This window comes from Oenanthe melanoleuca, chromosome 12 (genome assembly GCF_029582105.1).
Source record: "Oenanthe melanoleuca isolate GR-GAL-2019-014 chromosome 12, OMel1.0, whole genome shotgun sequence".
Taxonomy (NCBI): Eukaryota; Metazoa; Chordata; class Aves; order Passeriformes; family Muscicapidae; genus Oenanthe; species Oenanthe melanoleuca.
The window spans coordinates 20,423,267-20,445,191 of record NC_079346.1 but is presented as its reverse complement, the minus strand read 5'-3'; the positions used below and the strand labels follow the sequence as shown (position 1 = coordinate 20,445,191).

The following is a 21,925-nucleotide window of genomic DNA, read 5'->3' as shown; positions in this document are numbered from 1 at the left end:
CTTACCCCTCTGAGCTTTCCAAGGCCATGGCCCAGCTCTCCTGCAGGTTTGCCACATCATTGGCTTATATACCTGTGGCCCATCAGCGTAGCCTGGCTATGGTATGGTTGGGAGGTAACAAAGAGGCATGGGACCAGTGCACAGCCTGGGGGCACAGAGAGCCCAGGCATGAAGCCCTGTGATGGGAATAGGGCTTACCTGCCCTGTGGAGAAACCAGCCATGCTGTTGTGAACCCACCTGGCAGCACAAAGCAGGTGGCAATGTCTGTTCTATGCAGGACCAGATATGCCAGGCACAAGTAAGGGACATTCCTATCAGGGCAATGCATACAGCGCATGGCCAAGTGACACGTGCACCTGAAAGGGGGGTAGAACAGAGGCCTCAGTTCACCCATATCACCCTGATTGTAAAAGTGCTGCTGCAGCCAAGAGGGACCACTCCTGCACACAATGGAATGACCTTGCTCACAATCAAATTCCCCCACCACACACAGCCATACTCAGGATGCTCCAGCTCACTCCAAGTGGGAAACCTCAGAGCCCTCCCCTAAACCTCAGTGCCAGCCCCATTGGCTGCCAGGGCCATTAGCACCAGCAGAGCTGCCCAGGCAGAGCCAGCCTGAGGAGACATCTGAGGCCACATCTCTCAACAGTCTATTCTTCCTGCTGCTGCACCCGCTGCTGCACACTCCGGCCCTCGCTGCTGGAACTATGCAGTCCCCTCTCTGCTGCCTTCTCTCCCTCCTCCTCTACCTCTTCCTCGTCTCTGGGACATGGGCAAACCTGGAGGGTAAGTGGGACCCCTGACTCATACATACCTACCTTCATGGGACTCCATAGGGGAGAGGCTTCCTGCTCCCCACCCACCTTGGGCATTTGTTTCCTTGCTCCTCCTTGTCCCCTGGCTCCATACTTCCTCCCCAGCAGGGATGCAGCCACCACAGGTGGGTGCAGGGGATGGGAACTGGGGCTGCAAAGGCTGTAAGGGGCTTATGGGGGACCCACAGATCCCTGCAACCTCAAGGACCCATTCCTCAGCTCCTCTACTTTCCTCAGCCTTCTTCTCCCAGTCCCATCTCCTCCCTGTCAACCCTTGTCTCATGTAGGGGCCTTCACTCTCCGGCTGCTCCAGACCACCACCTTCCAAAATACTTCATTTACGGACATGGAGGGATTGGGCCTGCTTGAAGACATTGAACTTGGTTGTCTTGATAAACACACATGGTCCATCCACTTCTGCCAGCCCTGGGTGCGCCCAGCCCTGCCCCACGTTGACTGGGACACCATTGAGAACCTACTTAAGGTCTATTTGCAGAAGTTCAAGCATCTGATCAACGAAGGGGCCATGCAAAGGGACATCCCCTGTGAGTGCCCAGTCTTCATTGCATCCCCTTTCTGAAAAGCAGCTGGGAAGTGGGGAAGGATCTGATAGTGTTGGCACTGTATAGGAGACACTGACCATGTCTGCAGGAAGGCAATTGCAGCCCCTCATGTAACCTCTCTCTCTTCTCTGACCCACCAGACCCCTTTGTGGTTCAGTGCATGGCAGGCTGTGTGCTGTACTCCAACAGAACCTCCCAGGCATTTGCCTACGTGGGTTACAACGGTCAGGATTTCCTCAGCTTTGATACAGAGAATGTCACCTGGACCCTCTCCCAGGACACCGAGTTGTCACGGTATGTCCAGTCATTTCTCCAGAACTACACCGCCTTGAATGAGCTGGTAGAAATAATTTTCAATGATACTTGTGCCGATGAAATGGAGGTGTTCCTGCAGTATGGGAGGACAGCTTTGGAGAGACAAGGTGAGACCACCCTGACCCTGCAACAGCCACCCCAAAGCCCCCCGCACTGGGGCCCAGCTATGCCCCCCCAGGGCTTGTCCCACCGCTTTGCTCTCATTCCCCAGAGTTGCCTGTGGCCACGGTCTTCACCCGCACCCCCAGCCTAGACCAGCTGCTGCTTGTTTGCCATGTCACTGGCTTCTATCCCCGTCCCATCAGCGTGGCCTGGCTGCGGGATGGCCAGGAGGTGCCTCCAGGCCCGGCGCTCAACACCAGCACCATCCTGCCCAACGCTGACCTCACCTACCAGCTCCGCAGCGTCCTGGCCGTGGCCCCCCGTGATGGGCACAGCTATGTCTGCCGTGTGCGCCACCACAGTCTGGGCACCCGCAGCCTTCTCATCCCGTGGGGTAAGTGCCACCCATGGGGATGAAATGGGGATCCTGAGCCACCCTGCCCCACAATATTGAGCAAAACCCAGAAAGTTCATGGCAGCTTCTCCTTATGTTTCCCAGGGAACTCAGAAGTGGTGCTGATCACAGGGCTCATGGCTGGGCTGCTTGCAGCCACGGCCATAGCTGCCATGTCAGTGTTTTGGGTATGGAGACAAAGGTGAGTCCCTGTCTGCCCCATGGAGCGGCAGTGAGAGAGGACAGGAGGAAATTCCCAGGAGATTTCTGCACTGAGCAGCAAAACTCTTGCTTTGGCCCCGCCAGATGCTGTCTGCACTCCTATAAGGTCTCTGACATGGAGCTGTCCCCCTCTCATTTCAGAAAGCACCAACAGATGGAGGAATCTGAATCCAGGAACTCTATCCTGAGCAAAGAAGCTTAGCTCAGAAGGGAGCCAACAGTCCCCATTCCCTCCCACTGCCTTCATAGCAACAAGATCTACCTTTTTCTGCTTCACCTAAGTTCTGGGCATTGCCAATTGCAAGACTAAATTCAGAGATGCACAAGAGAAACCTGAGCTATTGACTCACATGAATTTTCTAAACACACACAAATGCAAGTCTGAGACCTCCTCACTTGTTACACATGATCATCTCTTAGCTTGTGGCACTGGCCAGTCCACCCACTGATGCTTTAGGGCACCTCAATGCCCAATGGCAAATTCTCCTGGTTTTGCTTCAGTGACATTTTTGTCAGAAGGTGGAAATCTGTCCCCTTCTACTGTGACTTTCTGGTTTGCTTTTTTTTTTTTTCTAAAAATTGCCTTTATTAACCATACTCCAGAAATACTTGTGCTGAGACTGAACTGTTCCACACAGACTGTGTTGGTTTGGTGTGGCCAGAAATGTGTATTCTATCACCATCTGTTGAAGCCTGGTGGGGCAGTGATCCTTATCTCCATGGCACATATTATCTACTAATGGGCCGTCTTTAAAACCAGGTGGGACAATTATCTTTATCTTTTTCACAACCCATCCTCCCTCCAGGAAAATATCATTTGCTGCTGAGCCATTGAGTCCCACTGTATGACTGATAAAATTACATCATCCCACTGGGAGATGCTCCAGCCAGGGGGAGGAGCCAAGCCTTTCCTACTAAAATAAAAAACAGAAATTTTGAACAGCAAGTTATTAGTCTTTCCACTGGATTTCAGAGGAAAGCCGGACATTTCCACATCTGAAAGATTCATCTCTGAACCTTCAGAAGCAAACTGCACCTTTCTACAGGACCACTGCTTCAGCTGAACCATATCTGCCACTGCAAGAGGACTGTAGCCATCATTTAATGGAACTGCTACCAACACCCTGACTGACTGACAGGGTGTCAGGTTGTATTCTGACTCTGTCAAGGTTGGGATTTTTCTTTGTAATACTGTATTTCTACTTTAATTTTCCTAATAAAGAATTGTTATTACTAATTCCCCTATCTTTGCCTAAGAGTCCCTTAATTTCAAAATTATAATAATAATTTGGAGGAAGGGGGTTTACATTCTCCATTTCAAAGAAAAGCTTCTGCCTTTATTGGGAGACACCTGTCCTTCAAACCAGGACAGAGACTAACAGAACCGGGCCAGAAATGGCTTTATGAAGTGCTGAGTAACATTGAAACTCTGTTGCGGGAGCTGCAGATGTGTATGAAATTAAAATAAACCGTTCATATTTTCACTAAGATTATGTGCCTTTCCTTAGCAGTTGAATGGGCTTGAAGAGGTTTTGATCAGCCATGTATAGAAGCTGAAACACTGCTGAATTATTTGCACTACTTGCAGAAAGCACCAAGACATGGGGAAAAAACTGTACATGTGTATCCTTCCAATTTTGGGAGAAAAAGGAAGCCCATGTCCCATCAAAGATAGCAGAGTTCACACACACACACAGGAAGGCATGTAGTTTATGACCCAAATCAACTAGAACATGTAGCTTCAAAAGGTTTAGTTTCACTGGACAACTTCCTGCAAAGTTTCCCAGGATAAGTCTGGCAGTTGTATGCAAGCCAGAAAATCTGGCTGGCTTCTGGTTATTTCCACCACAAATCCAATGGTGTTTGTTCTCCCCTGGCCAGAACTTGAAAACGACATTGCTGGGGTGAGGACTGTATTTCCCTAGCAGACAGTGTCATCTGCTAGCATCACAGGGCTCAAGGACCTCTCTGCAAGAGTGACATCAAGCCTCTCCCAGCCCCTGCTGACTTGGGACAGACAGATGAAACTCTTAGGTGTGGGCATGCCTCCCTGCAGCCTTGGCACCCTCAGGGCAAATGGGGCAATTCCTCTCCGAAGCAAAGTGGAATATCCTGAAGCACTCACGGGACCAGGCAGACCTGAAGAGCAGGTGCAGCTAGTGAGGAAACCTGTTAAGGAAAGCTGTTCATGTGAATGACCTCCCAAGAGACCCTACAGTATAAGACTCACAAACACCTGGTACCAGGGGGATGTCTGCAAGTGTTGTCTCACTTCCCGAAGAGATCTTACATAACACACCCCACCCAGGTATTTTTAGAGAGTTCCCTAGGCCCCTAATCACAGCCCAGTGTAGCAGTTGCTGCTGCTCACTCACCTACCCAGTATGGCACCCAGAGGCACTGCATCTCTGTCCAGGAACTGCATCTCTGTCCACCCCATCCCAACTCACCCAGGCACAGCTTGGGGGTCACATCCATCACCTCAGGAGAGATTGCAAGGACCAATGTCCCTTGTGGGGTTTTTGAGGACCAGAGGCCACATGAGAACTTTAAAGTCCTACAGTACTCTAGGGCAGGAGGAAAGTGAGGACCAGTAATCACTTGAGAGGACTGTAAGGACCAATGTCACTTGAGGGAACTGTGAGGACCTGGGAGTGACTCTGAGTACCATGGTCACTTGAGAGGACTCTGAGGACCAGTGATCTCTATGGACCAACAGCCTCCTGTCCCCTTGGGTCATTTTCAGAACAAAGATGTGACAATATGAAGGAGGAAGAAGTTGTGAGCAAAAAAAGGAAGTGAAAAAAACCCCAAACATTAGAAGTACATTCAATAGAGAAGTGGAAGGGCTAAAGTGGAAGTTTAAAGCAGATCCACTACAACAGCAGGAGACATCTGGAGGAATTTCTGAAGGGGCTGAACACATTGTAACCATCCACACAAGCCAGGTGCCTGGTCCTGTCCTATGAGCAACTCAGACACCAGTAGTGTCACATGCACCTGCACAGGACAGAGGGCTATGAATGGCCTCTCAGGTGCTCAGCAAGTAGCGACCAGCAGTCATCTCAGGTGAGACCATGGGGACAAGTGATCACCTCACAGGACTGCAGAGACAAAAGCCCCCTTGTCTCTTCCCTCCCTGGCTGCCCCATGGCTGCGCTTTGCCATCCTGACAGACAAGCAGGCTCCTCTGGGTCTAGGACTAGTGGGAGGGATGTGGACCTTGTGGTGGCATAGCTGGACATCCCCTGCGTCATGCTGCTGGGGAAGTTGATGTCATTTCTGGGCCTACCAGGCTGCCACAGCATCCCTATTTCTCTCTGGGACAGCTCTATGGAATCAAAAGTATTCAGTATTTGGATGCTATCAAGGTGCACCCCTCAGACTTGCCCTTGGTTGTGGTTTTGTTCCGCCTTAGCCCCCAGTGCAGGCACCACCCAAAAAAAGGGGAAGAGAAACTGCATGTTGAGGGGAGGAGTTGGGGAAGAGCAGTCGACTGGAGATATTGTGAGGGAGAGGCTGACTGTGGTCACCCCATGATCCCTCCAGCACTGAACTCTGGTGCCAGTGGGAACAGAGCAGGCGAATGGCTCACACCATTTCTGTTCCCATGCACAGTGGGCTTTTTGGGAGGGGGACTGGATTCCACACTGTCCTAGTTTGAAGGACAGGGGTCTGCCAAGAAAGGCAGAAATTTTCCTTTTAAACAGAGACCCGAATTGCACTTCCCCCAAATATTATAAACGTTTGAATCAAGGACTCTGAGGCAGAGATAAGGGGGTAGGAATAACAGCTCTTTTACTAATATATCTAACTGTACCAGCAGAAACAACAGCAGTTGTTAAAATTACTAACAAAACAGAACAGATTACTCGGTTCCAGTCCTTTCTTTAGCTGTGAGCACGCTCTCTCTCGGCGGGAGTGGAGGCAGGAAGGGGCGGCCGCGGCCGCGCCGGTCTCAGGGGGGAGCGGCTGGGGCGGGCAGCTCCTCGCTCACCGTTGGGTTCTGGTGCTCAGCTGTGTCCACAGAGACTGGAGGCTGGAGCAGGGCAGATGCAGGGCAGGTGATCACAGAGGGTCTGGCTCTCTCCTGCGTTCCGCCGCGCGGCTCCAAGACCGAGAGGATCCTCCTCCCCCCGCCCCCGGAAACACAAGTCCCCTCCGGAAGCATGAGAGCCCCTCTCCAAGGCGATCCCACCTACCCCTTTTGTCCAGAGCCCGCAAAGATCCGCAGTGTACCCGGCAGCTCCATTGGCATGACAATGGGAAAAATTCTTTAAATTGACACAGCAATAGGAAAAACACTCAACCCCCAACACACACCAAAGCTGGTGGGAAGGAAAGGGGAGTTGCTAGGCCCATCCCCAGGTGTTTAGAGCAGACCTGGGGCTCCCCAGCAGTGTGCTACAGCTTGGGACTAGGTGGTACAGTTTGTCACCTCCTTCCTGGGAGCCTCATCCCCAGAATTACACAAGTGATGCAGGAGCAGCCTGAGTGGGAGGGGGGGTGACTCAAAGTATTCTTTCTCCCTATGCAGGGGTTGAGAGGACAGCAAACATCTTCAGTCAGGTTTGAAATCCAAAAGCCATTGTCATCTGCATTGGTGCTGATGCGTCCCACAAGAACAGGAATAGGACAATGTAATATTGGTGGGGAGGGGGAGTCAGGAAAGCCCAGCTTAGATGTTTATCTTTTTTCCTAGTGCTGTTTCCTGGGACTCTCTTTCCCTGCCTTCTCCTTCTGGCTGGGCTGTTCCCAGCCCCAGCATGTCATGGTACTTCGCCCTCAAGACCTTATTTCAGCTTTTGTCCCTCCCACGCGTCCCCAGCCTTCAGCTTAGGACCTCTGGGCCCCTCCCTGACACATTGATTCTCCAATCGGTGGGGAGCCACCGCAGTGACTGCTGGGCTGGGTTGAAGCTTTGGATCCCACAGGTTCTTCCTCCTCTCACAGTTACTGCTGTTGCTTCTTCAGCCTTGCCGCATGCACCATGCAGCCCCCTCACCTCCTCCTCTTCCTCTTTCTCCCGATCCTCCTCCCTGGGATGTGGGCAGACCCAGAGGGTAAGTGGGAGCCCTGGCTCACCTCAACTGCTCTCACCCCCCTGCCCTGTCAGAGGACTCCACAAGTTCTGCTCAGGGGAGGCATGGCCAGGCCACCGTGCTGTATGTGGGGGTGGATGATTCCCAGCATCAGAGAGCCACCTCTCACTGTGCACCACCCACACATGCTTTGCCCCTGCCCACCGCCTCTGTTCCTGCCTCCAGCGCAGGACTTCTGCCCCACCAGCTCCGACACAGGGACTTGGGCACCCAAGCAGAAGAGACAACAGTGGTCCCCAGCCAGGCCTCGGGTGTTAGTTTCCCTGCAAGATGTCCTTCCCCTGCAGGGAGCCCCTTGGTGCCAGGCAGATCTCAGCTCCAAATGGTGCTGAGGGCCCCTTCCATCAGCCCTTTTGTTCGTTGGGGAGCTGCACCTGCCAGAGGGTGTTTTGGGTACTGCTGTCACAAAGAGAGTTTTACCACAACCCCATGAGACCTTATGCTTCTGGGGCAGACAGCATCAGACACAGAAAGGCAAGATTGATCTCGGGCTGGGCTGGTGTCCTGACCCTAACGTGGAATCCCAAACCTGGACAAAATGCCCTTTCCTATCAACCATCCTCCATATCCTCTGTACTGTGTCTTTGGCAGATACAGGTCCTGGCACAGGTTCTTCTCCTGGGTGGAAGCATCACCCCAAATGAGCAGCAAGGTGCCCCTTCATCTGCTCTGCACAGTCAGACAGCAGCTCTGTCCAAGAGGGAGGCATGGAAGAGAGGGGACAAAATGCCTAAAATCCTCTGCAGGAGACAACCACTTTGTCAAAATTAAAATAGAGAAGGAAGAAGAGCAGTGAAGTCAGAGGAAGTCCAGACAGGAAAGCAACCCCTGAGCACGATGAAGAGCATAGAATCATAGAAGTGCAGAATGATTTGGGGCAAAAAGGACTTTTAAAGGCCATTCAGTCCAACCCCTCTGCCATGAGCGGGGACACCTTATCCGCTCAGAGCCCCAAACAACCTGGCCTTGAATGTTTGCAGGGACGGGGTATCCATCTGGATGTCTGGGTAACATGTGCCAGTATCTCACTACTCCTCACAAAAAAATGTCTTTTTTATTATCTAGCCTGAATTCCCTGTTCCCTCTCCAGCACCTCCACTTCCCATTTCCCCTTTAGCACCTCCACTCATCTTCTTCCTACACCCTTTCCTGTCTCCATCCTGTCTCCTAGCAGAGCCACAGGTTATCCAGTACCTCCTGACTGGCCTCTTTGCCAACATCAGCTCTGCTGAGGTGTCATGCGTGGCACTTGTAGGGGACATACCCATCTTAACACTGGATCCAGCCAACTGGAGCATCCACTTCCACTGGCCCTGGGTCAGCCAGGCTGCAGCTGAAGGAGATGGGGAAAAGATCATGTCCCAGTACAAAATTGTTCTGCGCAATATGATCCGATTTGTGCATGACACAGTTCAGCAGACAAAACAGCACTGTAAGTACAGGAAAGAGTCCTGCCAGAGCCCTAGTCTTTCTCCCCAGTTTCTGGCTGTGGCCTCCTCCCCACCAAGATGGCATTTGGGGGAGTCTCACAGGGTGTGACAGCTCCTGAAACACTGCAGCTGCTGGGGCATATGACTAGCAGGGGTGGGTAGGGCAGCAGACCAAAAATACCCCTCGAGGCTTCTACCATCTGGAACAAGGAATGTATGTCAGGGGCTGCCACCAGATTTACTGGAGCTGCAGTACTAACACAGAGAAGATCATGAAAGAGAAAACTGGGGGCAAATGTTTTGAGGGAGAGAATTCTTTTTAGGCAAGCACCCCATATCAGTTTCCACTTCATTCTTCCAAAGGGCCTGAGGGCTTGCAGGATGTCTGTCAACCTGAAGTATGGCCTTAACCCCTGCTGCCCTTTGCACCCTGTTTTCCACTGCATCCCTGTATGTGCCCTCAGCCACATCCCACCTCATGCCATGCATGTTCCATACACTCATGGGACCTCTCCACTGGCTTTGCCCTTGACAGACCCGTTGGTGGTCCAGTTCCGTGCAGGCTGTGTGCTGTGTCCCAATATGACAAGTCACAGCTTCCTGAATGTTGGCTGGGGTGGCAGAGACCTCGTAACTTTTGAGGTAGATAAACAACGCTGGGAGGCCCGGCAGCCATCCCAGGTGGCAGAGGTGGTCAGCAAGAGCCTCAACAGGCAGAAATCTGTCAAAGTGCTCCTGGAGTACCTTCTCACCATCTGGATATGCCAGAGCAACTTCCAAACCCTGAAGAGGTATGGGAGAGAAATTCTGGAGAGACAAGGTGAGACCACCCTGACCCTGCAACAGCCACCCCAAAGCCCCCCGCACTGGGGCCCAGCTATGCCCCCCCAGGGCTTGTCCCACCGCTTTGCTCTCATTCCCCAGAGTTGCCTGTGGCCACGGTCTTCACCCGCACCCCCAGCCTAGACCAGCTGCTGCTTGTTTGCCATGTCACTGGCTTCTATCCCCGTCCCATCAGCGTGGCCTGGCTGCGGGATGGCCAGGAGGTGCCTCCAGGCCCGGCGCTCAACACCAGCACCATCCTGCCCAACGCTGACCTCACCTACCAGCTCCGCAGCGTCCTGGCTGTGGCCCCCCGTGATGGGCACAGCTATGTCTGCCGTGTGCGCCACCACAGTCTGGGCACCCGCAGCCTTCTCATCCCGTGGGGTAAGTGCCACCCATGGGGATGTGGTGCAGGCTGCAGATAGTAGACACTGACCCTGTGAGGGGCAGCTCCTGACTGGCACTGTCACCCTCACACAGTTGCCCTCTTCTTTCCCTTTCCTAGAAAACCACAGCACAGCTCCAACCATCAGCATCACCATTGCAGTGCTGCTTCTTGTGGCCACAGCCTCTGCTGGGGGATTTTGGTGGTGGAAGAACAGGTGAGCTCTCCCTCCCATCACCTGCTGTAAAATTTATGGGCATGTACGTCAGTCCACGGGTTGCAGCAGAAGCAGCTCGGTAGGGCTGAACTCCCTGACTGTCAGCACAGCTCACACATAAATACCCTTTGCAGGACAGGTAACGAGGCTACATGGGAGACCCAGGAATTCATCATTTGAGGCCTGGTTGCCCCCACAGCAACAACTGCTTGCTCTCCCTTCTTACTTCATGTCTCACCCCTGACCCATCAGCACCAACACAGCTTTTTTTCTGGAAAACCACTGCATTAAACAGCTAAAAATTTCCCCTGATGCATGTGGCTGTTGTGTCTCTTACCTTTCTTTCCCCTCAGGAGCTTTTCTCAGGAAACCACTTGGCACACTACAGAGACTCCATATTGCAGCTAGAGATTTCCTTTTCCTGGACTCTAGTTGGACTCCACCTGGCATGTCAGGAGAAGCCAGTCCTGTGATAGCCTCTCCCACATCTCTCCATGGCCAGTGTGTGTTCCTGACAGGGCAGTTACAACCCAAGGCCAGACCACTGTGGGACTGCTGAGTGAGATGTAGGATAGAGCAGGCCACAAATCATGGAGCTCTTTCACTGGGGAAAGAAGGGGAAGGGAAGACCCAAGTGACACCCCTGAAATCCCTGACACATTTTGAGCACATTGAGCTGCTCCATCTCCAGGTCTGATCTCACCCTCAGACCTGAATGGTTTTAGATCAGGATCTCCTCCCCTTCTGACTCCTGCCCCCATACCTGCCTCTAGTCTCTGTAAAAGCTGGAAGGATGGGGGACTGTCACCCTTCCATTATGCCTGACAGCCATGAAAGAACCATCTCTGGGAGACTCTGAGACACACCCCACAGCAGGATGCGGAATGAGGATTATCATCAGTTTAATATGTATTGTCCATTGCTCTTTCCTCCTCACCCTGCTCCCACCCACAGGAGACTGTCTTCCACAAACAGCTCCAGCATGGGTTCTTTCTATGGGGTCACTCCTTCAGGAAAAGGCTGCTCCAGTGTGGGTTCTCCTCAGGGTCACAAGTTCTGCCAGGAACCTGCTCCAGCAGTGTGTCTCCACAGGGTCAGAATCTCTCTCAGGCACACTCACCTTGTATGACATTGGGCTCCTCCAAAGGCTGCAGGTGGATCTCTGCAGGTGTGGACCTTCATGGGCTGCTGCAGGGTAGTTGCTTCCCCACGGCCTTCACCACAGGCTGCTTGGGCAGCACCATCTCTGCTCAGTTGCCTGGAGCCAGCAGGGTCCCTGCCTGACCGTGCCTGAGCAAGCTGCCAATGTTGACCCGGTACTGCACCTAACCTTACCTGGTGCCCGGTAGATCCCCGGCACCGCTGCCCTGCCCACCTCACCTTTCCGTTGGCCATGCCACGGCCCATCCACCAATGCCACCAGTGTTCCTCCTCTGTCACCGTTCACTGGCCACCAGGTGTGGTGGGGCTGAGCCAGACCCCCATCCCTGCCCTTGGCCCCATGCAAACCTGGGCCTGCTCTTCCAAGCACTCGCTGTGGCTTCCTGCTGATTCCGCATGACCCCAGCCCTCAGTCTCCACTGAAGAGCTGAGGATGGGCCCAAGGCCTTTCCTGCCTCAGCTCCAGATTTCAGGATAAAAGCAAAAAACCAGGAAGATGTTTGCAATTGTCAGGCCTGCTTAAAAACCCAAAGCTGTGGTGCATCACCTGTCTGGGGGAGCCAGAGAAATAAGACCTGATGAAATAATCCAACCATTTGGGCCATTGTCATCACATTGTTTCCCTCTTTCTCTCTTTCTGTATGCACATACCTATGAGTATGTACACAAAGCGTGTATATAAAACTACTTAAAATTTAAACTTTCAAATTTCATACCAAAGCAATAACATCTCCTTGTTTGGGTGGGTTATTCTGCAATTCCCACTTATTTTGAGAAACACCAAGGAGTGTCTTAGATTTGTCTTTGGGGACTGACACCAGCAAAACTGCTTCTAATGAGCTCCAGGGTAAAACCCTTATTATAAAATAAATTAATTGATGGATATTATAAACTGAAAAGATTAAACCTTATCTTATCTTTGAACCTTTAATCCCTCATTCAAACAGGGTTTCTGAATGCTTTCAAAACCTTCTCAACAGTACCAGTTTATTTGCAGCTGGCTGCAAACCAGGCACAAACTCAGGGGTCAGAGGCACCTTTGAACGGATATTTGGACTCTGATCCTACAGCCCTACTAATGACCTTGAGTAAGAACAAGGCCTATACACTAATAATTAGGTTTTCTTAGGCCATTGGTTTCTCCCAGATGGTCACTAATCCCCAAAATATGCTTTCCTACCTAAATTGTTAATGCCTAATTAACACCACAATGGTATTATCTCTGCCATAGATAGAAGTTTTCTATTCCCCCTTAAAGGCATTGAAGACCCCAATATTTTCCAATCAAGGCACACACTTTCCAAGAGGCACAGCAGCCTATCAGTTACACTCCAATTATTGGGAAATAAGATCCATGAGGAGTACACATATGTCAGATGACACTTTGTACATTTGCAGAAAATGCATTAGCCATTAAAAACCTCCTAATCTCAGGACTGCATATGCGTTCCAGATCCCTCTCTCCATGTTCCAGTGGAAGTTACAATGCAGATGAAGACTGTCAGCTTTGGTAACTTTTCTTAGAATAAATGTTTTCTCAGGACTTCCTTCACCTCAACCAAGTGAACAGCAAAGAGCAATCGTGACTAAGTAGTCATTAAATTACTTTCTTTTCACACGTAGTGGGCAACTCAAGTCTTACCTCTTGAGTCCATGATAACTGTTAAAAATTACCAAATCCTTCTGGTTATAGCACACAGCACAAGTTTCACAGCATCTTTTTTCAGCCCTGTGGAGGGAGGGACTATATGAAGCCCCATTTTAGAGAGAAGGAGCTAAAGCAAAGGGAGAGGGGTAAATCTTCCCTCATTTTGCATGCTCTGGCTGGTCAAATAACCTGATATGGTTTTTCAGTGGAAGGATGTAGGTGGCCCCGTTCCCCCCACTACTCCTCATATGGGAGATACATCATGTGCATCTCTGCCAGCAAAGTGTTGACCTTTTCACCTGATGCCAGTTCCTCCAGACCTGCTTGTTAAGCTTTTCTTGTCTTAGGCAATTTCTCCATCACCTTTTTTGGCAATGCCTACCTTCTTACTGGTCTGCAAAAATGAATTACCAACTTCCCTTCCATGCTTTCCACAGTAGCTCTGCAGAGTGGAAAGTGCACTTGCATCCACAATTTATGACAGAGAAACCTAAATTGTTCCTTCTAAGGTATTTCCTGTTTGGAGCAAACATATTTAGATAAGGAGAGAGAGCCATCTCTCTTGTTATTTGTTTCCTACAAATAATCTGAATTTAGTTAATTCTGGCCTGAATTTTGGAAGCCCATTCATCCTTGGCTAATTATGCATCTCTTTATTGCCTTCTCTATTTTGTAATTTCTTGTCCTCTTGAAATCTTTCTAATAGCTGCAGAGCTGATGCTTGCTGCTCACATAGCTGCCTCAGCATGATCCCAGAACTGAGTGACTGGGAAAGGATGCAGGAACTGTTTCAGTCATGCTGCAAAATGACTTGTTCCAGATTGCTGCTTTTGTAAACATGCTTTGAATTCTGATAATCATCTCAAAATTGGACAAGAGGTAATTTCTCTCTTGAAGATAGATACTAAATAGGCATTCTTCCTGTTTCTCCCTCCAGCATAGAAATTGGGATAAACACACTAAAAACATGCAGCAAATTATTCTAGCCAGCTTGCTCCCGAATTGCTCTAATTGCCCTCTTGTGCGTTCCTGAAGGTAAAATAAGAAGCTCTTAAACTCTACGTTCAAGGCCACAGCAACTTTCCAGACAATCATCACACGTACCAGAGAAAGAAGGGCCACAAATCCATGTGGATTCTATTAATCCTTTGCCATTACTATTTACCTCAGTTTAGCCCTTTTTCTGGTGGTTTTGTTTGTATTGTTTTGAGTTTTTTCTGTTCAGCCCATGTGTCTGAACCAGTAGCATGCTTATTTTACTTAGCAGCTGGACTCACTCAGCCCCATACACCATATCACCTTCTACCAGTTCAGACCCATGTTCATGGTCCATACAGCTCTCTTGGAATGTTTCCCTGACTACAGCTTATTTTAGCTTCACTTGTGCTACCCACTCACAATGGTCTGTACTGGGACTGCAGTTCCTGTGAATCTGTGCTTGTGCAAGCAGGTTGTGTCTAATGTTTTAAAGGGTTTTTCCCCCCAGACCTAAAGGTGTGGAAGGGCAGAGAGGTGGAGGACAGTAGTTCTGCCATGGAAAGCTGGGACCGAGGTCTCTTGCCACTGGGGGTGACAGTTTGCACCTGGAAATTGCTTTTCCTTTGCCTGTCTTTCTCATGCTGCTGGCAAGAGCAATGGCTGTCTGTGAAGGAAAGCGCAGGATTTCAAATGGCAGTGAGCAAAATTGAAGGCAGTAGCAGCTCTAGCAACTGTAATTTTGAGGGCAACACATATGGACTTGAATACCAAAATAAAGCTGAAATCTTAAGATTTCTCTTTCTTTTTCCTCTCTCCTTTCTCCCTCTCCTGCCAGCCAGAATGATCTGAGCATTTGGCCAATTCATCAACTGATTCAGCTCTTTGATTGGAAATTTTGTTGCAGATGACAGAGGTCACCTTAAGTCAACAGTCAGAGTCCCTATGATAATAGCCTGAGGCTGGAGATATCAGCTTCCTTTGGGTACTGTGATCTGATTTCCTTCATACTATTTGCTTTTGGTGGAGTGAATTTTTATTTTGGGGTTTTTTTGGTGTGTTTTGGTGTTTTTGAAATTTTCTTTTGACAATCTGTGCATAAAGACTTCAAGCAAAGAGAAATATATACTGTACTGAACAACAGTATGCTAAATTTTAATCCTCATAGCTGTGATAAACAGAGAAAGAGCATTCAAGTCATTATAGCAATCTTCATTAAATATATTGGTGATGACAGACTATTTCTGTGGAATTTACTTGTTGTGTAAAAAAGAAGGAAAAAACTTTTCTTCTCCAACACACCCCCCACCCTGGGTATTTCCAAGGTGATCATGCAGTTCCTTTTTTTTTCTCCAGAATGAGTTTTAGTACTTTGAAAAATAATGTTTGTTGTTTTTTTGGTTTTTTTTTTTTCCTCTGACATAGGCTACACATACTGAACAGTCTAGAGGACTTTATTTTCACCTAGGGTCATTACCTTTTCCAAATATCTAAGAAGTCCCAAAGTAGTCTGATGCCTAAAGTTGGGGGTTTTTTTAGTAGAAAATAAGAGGAACAGCTTGCTAGGGTTTCTTACGGCTGATTCAGGGTAAATTTAAATACTTTCTTGTTCTGGTGTTTGCTATAGCTGAGCTGTACACAAATGCAGTGGATAAAAGGAGATTGAAATTATAACAAGCTCTACCACCCTAATTATGGTACACTTGAACTTATCCAAAGTAGTGTATGAAAAGAAAGGTGTCTAGAAAGAGTTTCCTGTCTGCAATGACCCCAGTTTAAATCACAGGATAGGTTGGTTTACACATTCAGATACCTGAATGTTTTGCAGCATTGGAATTTGTTTTGGGATTTGTACTAAGGTTAAGTAAAACTAGCATTGCAGGGTTTTGCCTTTGCAGTGACTTTTCCACTAGTGAAAAAAATTTCTGTGGGTTAATTTCTACAAGAAGAAACACTGCCCAAATTTATTTTAGCATTCAAGATGGTTCCTGTATAATTCCACCACTTTGTTCTCAATGGATAACTTTAAAATCTCAACAGGAAAAAGAAGAGCAACAATCTCCAGCTGTTGTGTAAGTCTATATCACCAAAATACACTTGGCCATAACACCTTGAATCAGTGGGGTGGCAGCTAAGCAAGCCTTTGCATTGGTGGAGTTTGGGGACAGTGACCTGGGGAAATGGTCTCTGGCTGTGCTCAGGAATGGGTGATGGTCACTGGTCAGGTTGTACTCTGCCACTCATTATACAAGCTTTTATTATCCTGCATCATTACCTTGAACGATGATGGGAACCTTAACTTTAATGAGTGACTCCAGTTTTCTGGGCAGGACTACTTTTGAATTAGCTATTTCAGTATTTATAATTTCTGTCTTTGCATCTTGGTCAGTTTATAAAATAACAAGGTTTGAAACCTAGAAACAAACAATAGTTCTAGATATGACCTAGAGACCAAATTACCCAGTGAAGTCCCTTGTGCTAGTTGATCAGCTCATCTCTATTAACCCCCAAAACTAGTCGTATCGCACAATTCACTTGTAATCCCAGAAATATTCAGGATGTGAACAGAAGCTCTGTGTCCGAGAGCAAGTCGTCACATGCAGGTTTTAGTTTAGGAGAAGGAGGAGCACCAAAGGACAGCTAATGTGCTTGAGCCCAGAGTTGCAAAGAAAACCTCGAATTAAGGCTCAGAAAGTATGAGGTGAAAGACAACAAATCAGTGTTTATTATTAGAAACATCTTAATGATGAATCAGTCGTGAATGGGTGGGACTAGCAACTAGTACTTTTCTTTTACCTGTTGCCTGTGGAAATTTTCCCATTCACTTGCTAAAGAAGCATTGATGGCTATTGAGACAGGGGTGGTGGAACCAACCTCTCTGGTTTTTAAGAGTTTCTCTCGGAGGGAGGGACAGAGACACTGCGAGATTAGAAGCAGGTGAAAGGAGAACGGGGGGCAGTTTGCTCTCTCTCATCACTCTTGGCTTCAGAGGAAGAGGGTCACCGCTACCCCGGCTATAGCCCAGCCAGAAACTGCCTCTTCTGCTGCTGGACCCCGGCCCCCCGCCCTCCCAGGTCACCCTGCCGCTTCAGTTTGCTGTTTCCGAGCGTCCTGCTGCAGCACCAGGACCGGCGCTGCGCAGGGCCCGTGAGCAAAGCCTCTCTCTTCCCCCCCTCCCCGTCCGGGCCCGCCGCCGTTACCGCGTGCTCCCCGGGCCCGCGCCACAGCGCCCCCTGCAGCCGCGGGGGAACATCGCACCTGCCCCGCCCACCGGGAGCCGCAAGCGCTCCCTGCCGGCTCTGATGGGAACTGCACCAAAGGGAAAGCGCCCGCGGCCGGGAGGGCTGGAGCTGGGTTCCTTTTCTGTTATTAATTCCGTGGTTGTTGGGTTTTTTGACTTGTTATACGTACTAGTAAAGAACTGTTATTCCCCATATCTTTGCCTGAAACCCCCTTAATTTCAAAATTATAATAATTCAAAGGGAGGGAGTTTATGCTCCATTTCAAGGGAGACCCCTGCATTCCCTAGCAGACACCTGTCTTTCAAACCAAGACAGCTACCGACTTGGGCAGACCACAGAAAAACATAAAAGGCCATGGAGAAATTCTAATAGTGAAAAACAGAGTGTGGAAGAGAGATAATGCTGTTATTTTCCTCACTTATCTTTATAAAAGAATCAGAATGTTTAAATCCCCTAAAACATTCTGTGACAGTCATGATGGTACAGAGGCGCATGAGATTGAAAATGCCTTCTACTGAGAATTCTGAAAATAAAAAAAATTAAAGTAATTTTACATGCACACTCTAGGCTGAGAAGAATGATTTGCTACTTCTAAGGTCTGGGTGATTGAGTGTCACATCAGTGCTCACGGGACAAACACATACCTGCACTAGATGCACAGGGAGCTCCAGGCAGTGTCAGAGCCCTGAAGAAAAATTGATCAAGGCAGCTTCATGACTAACAGGCAGCATTTAGCTTATTAAAGGATAAGGGATATATGCACAGGCAGAAGTTCAAAGTAGCTGGAAAAAACCCTGCAGCTGTGAGCAAACAAGTTTCTTTATGTTTGAGACCTTGTGGAGTGCTCAAACATATAATTGTTTTTATTATGCTTGCTATTTGCTCACCAATTCATTACTGATTGTTTTTGACACTGGAACAAAATCCAAGCTGCACTCACTGTATGAAGCTGCAGGGCTCTTCTGACCATGGGAATGAAGCATCTCCCCACCCCATAGGGACACACACCTTTATAGGGCTGCTTAGGAATTGCAATGGTCCAACTAGTAGAGGTTTGTTCAGTCTTCACTATGCTTTAGAAATTAGTTCTACCCGTGGTGCCCCAATGAATGTCCCAATCCCTGTGCCTTTGCCACCAAACGTACCCAATAGGTGTAACCTGTCGCAAAGACTGATGGCATTTTCCTCACAAGCTGACAAATTCTTTTCAGGCATCACAGTACAGCTGTCCAATTGTCCCTGTTCCACGGCTGGTCACGGCACTGGGTCTTGATGCAGCCTATCCCTCCTTTCATCAGGTAGCTTAGCCATAGGGGAACACCTTGTCCCGTGGCTGTGGTTATCCTCAGGATGACTCGGGGGACACGGTTTGGTCTCTCTCGATGGAAGAAGAACGCCTTGTAGTGGGAATTCCACCTCCAGATGCAGAAAACCGGAACAGAGAGATGCTGACAGCTCTCGGTATGCGTGGGGCTGGCGCCAGCCTTCTCCTGTGACCTTCTGTCCTCTCCGTGCTGCTGCGGCACCACCCGTCGCACCGGAACGTCTCCCCCCGCGCACGCTCTGGTGCAGGGGCCTCATTTTTATTTTTCATATCCAGCCGATCTCAGCACTTTCTCAAACCCGCCCTCTTGAGCGTGGTTCGGGTCGCCAGGGTGTCTACATAGGCTGTGTGCACGGGGCGTGTGCCCGAATTTGTGTCCGGGGTCACTGGAGGGTCCCGGCGTGCGTTCGCCGTCGGCCCTAGGCCGCCCCGAGCACCGCCGGCACTCTACGATGCCGCGCTACCCGCTCCACCCGGCAGAGGTCGCTGTCCTCCCCACCAGCCACCACCCCCACCCATCGCGGTGCTTGCCGGGAGCTGCAGTCCAGCGAGCTGTGCGGCGCGCAGAGGGGCGAATGCCGAGAACTCCCACTCCCAGCGTCCCGCGGGGCGCCGGCCCCGCCGTGCCTTTTGAATGATTTCACTGCGCTCGGCGCTTGCGGCGAGTGCGGCGGCGGCGGCGGGCGGGATCCAGGGAGGATCCGCAGCAGGAGCAGCGCGCGCCTGGCCCGTCGATGGCGGCCCGAGCGGGCCCTGTCGTGGCCGCCTGCGGGCCGTGCAGTTGTTAGGAGTGGCAGACGGGCTGCGCGTTCGCCCCTTCGCCCATCCGCCTCGGCGGCCGGCGGCCCCTCCGCCAACATGTCGCAGGCCATGGAGGAGGAGGAGTACGCCCGGCTGGTGATGGAGTCGGAGCCCGAGTGGCTGCGGAGCGAGATCAAGCGTCTCTTCCAGGAGCTGGGCGAGACCACCCGGGAGAAGATCCAGGCGGCGGAGTATGGGCTGGCAGTGTTGGAGGAGAAGCAGCAGCTGAAGCAGCAGTATGAGGAGCTGGAGCTGGAGTACGAGACCATCCGCGCCGAGATGGAGCAGCTGAAGGAGGTGGGGCAGGGGCGGCGGTAGATGGGTGGCCTGGGCCCAAGCCCGGTCGTGGCGGGTGGAAGGGCGAGGGCAGCGCGGAGCGGTGGGAGCGGAGCCGGTTTGGAGTCCTGGGGCGGCAAGCTAAGGGGCCCCGGGGCTGCTGTGGGGCGACCGGCGGGTTCCCAGGCTTCGGCCTGGCTCCGGCAGGGCGGTTGCACCCTTCCCCAAAATGACAGCTCCGAGGCGCCTGGCTGCAGGCCGGCCCAGGAGAGGGAAGGGAAGAGATGCGGAAAAAAGGCCTTTCTGCCCCGATCCCCGCTCCTGTTAAGGCGGATGTGGGAGGGAGGCGGGTAAACGCTTTTCTTTCTCTTCCCATCCCGTTCCGTTCTGTTTCGCCTCGAGATCCGGTAGGTGGCCCGTCCCAGGGTTGCTGCAGGGCGGGGAGCCGGGCCGGGGTTGCCCCTCGTTGGGGTTGGGGCTGCCGCCACCGCGCCCCCGGGAGAAACTCAAGCAGCGGCGGGGGTCGTGGGCCGGGACAAGGATGCGGTGGCAATGCTGTCATATGCCTGCTTTTGTGTGGAAGGAGAAATCTTAGGTTGGTGTTGATCACTTCCTAAGTGGGGACCACCACGAAAATAATACAGCAGACTTCAGTTCACACAGCTTTGTTTTGGTGCAGGTCCTGCCGTTGGCATATTTTTTTTATTATTTTGTATTTTAAGGGAAATTCCAGATCTAATCTGAACAGGAGAGTAAAGTTTGTCAGTAAAAACGCTATATTAGGGAATTTGTGCATTAAGTTTTTCTCGTGCAAGATCTCCTTTAAAAGGTAGAATGTGGGAAAAGGGAACTGTCCAGGGAACAGAGAATGCAGACTGGTGGCTTGCGCTGCTTGCTTATGAGTTGATCCCATCAGCCCACTGTTGAGCATAGCCCATGGGAACTTGTCTGCATATAGCTTTGTTTAGTTCTGTGATTTGGCATGCAGGCAAACCTTTTGCTGCTTTTCAGCTGATTTAGGCCTTGCCTTGATAGTAAAACACCTGACACAGCCTAAGAGGTGAATATAGGTGAATTTGACCAGTACAAATTGTATCCACTGGGGCTTAGCTTTAGTTTATTCGGTTGGAAATGAATTTTAAGTAAAATCAGAATACAGTTTTTCAGAGGAAAAGTAAATCCTTGAAACAGACTGGTGCAAAATCAGCTGTATTGATTGAATGCCCTTCCTTCCTGCATACTATATATCTTTTAGTCTTGTAAATAAAGCTTTGTTTTGCTTTTATTGTGTTTAACAAGCATAAGCAAAGAGGTTAATTATTTTAAATTATATGGCTATAGACTTGTTAACTAAATATACAAGCTAAACTGATATGCTGCTGTTCCTAAAGCCACTTGAGACCAGCACAGTTACAGCAGCATACAGGTGCAGAAACTTGGAAGTCAAGAGCAGAGGCAGCTGTAGAGTTGAGCTCAAGGGAGAGTAAAGTCAGGAAACCCAGTTGGTAGGTGGGATGTGAAACACAGCATAGAGAGGTGAAGGGACTGGCCCAGCCTCATTCAGTAAGGCAGTGCCTGACACGCCAGGATGCCTTGATCACTGGTAGTGCTTTAGTCACTGGGCTGTGCTGTGTGTGTTTGGGCATTACATGTTTTGACTTGCAGATGGGAAAAAAGCTTGATGATACTGTCATTTCATTCTTTTAGGGCTGTAACAATTGAGAAGCTTGTAAAAGAGATTAAAAAAAAAAAAAAGGCAGAATCAGCAATGATTCACTCCTTTTTGCTTTTTACATGTTATAGGATTGCTTTGTTTGTGCGTGTCCCGCTCTAATTAAGTCACCCTGGGAGGCAGACAATTCTGGGAGCAGCTTGTGGAGACTCTAATAGCCTGCACAGGGAAAGAGCATTGCTCCTCTAGCTTTCTCTTAGTGCTGTGCAGGAATCTGGTCTGCTGACAATCTTGTAAACCTTTATCAGATATATGAAGCATATGATCAGAGAAGGAGTTAATCATCTTTGCTGTTTTATGTAACTTTTTTTTTTTTTCCCCACACTCAGCTAGAGGAGCGCTGCATACAAGACTTACATGCATACAAGCATGTAATGCTCCAACCTAAAGGG

At 49.9% G+C, this 21,925-nt stretch overlaps 2 protein-coding genes across 5 annotated transcripts in view; both read left to right on the top strand.

Moving 5' to 3' along the window:
• The first annotated feature begins 47 nt into the window (after nucleotides 1–47).
• LOC130258492 (uncharacterized) lies at nucleotides 48–10,656 on the top strand. Its single transcript, XM_056501894.1, has 12 exons — nucleotides 48–790; nucleotides 1,107–1,364; nucleotides 1,523–1,804; nucleotides 1,909–2,193; nucleotides 2,299–2,395; nucleotides 5,965–6,032; nucleotides 7,350–7,478; nucleotides 8,689–8,949; nucleotides 9,483–9,767; nucleotides 9,872–10,156; nucleotides 10,278–10,374; nucleotides 10,509–10,656. Exons 1-12 carry the CDS (start codon nucleotides 712–714, stop codon nucleotides 10,552–10,554), a joined length of 2,172 nt encoding a protein of 723 aa, XP_056357869.1. The 5' UTR covers nucleotides 48–711; the 3' UTR covers nucleotides 10,555–10,656.
• An 8,609-nt stretch (nucleotides 10,657–19,265) lies between these two features.
• Nucleotides 19,266–21,925, top strand: part of BICD2 (BICD cargo adaptor 2) — a 52,901-nt gene continuing 50,241 nt past the window's right edge. For 2 of the 4 annotated variants that reach the window (XM_056501156.1, XM_056501155.1), the window contains exon 1: nucleotides 19,351–19,822. In XM_056501156.1, coding sequence (XP_056357131.1) covers nucleotides 19,583–19,822 — 240 coding nt within the window. In that variant the 5' untranslated portion in view covers nucleotides 19,351–19,582. Of the gene's footprint in view, nucleotides 19,823–21,925 lie in introns of all 4 variants that reach the window. The other 2 variants (XM_056501157.1, XM_056501158.1) reach the window with 2 other exon arrangements.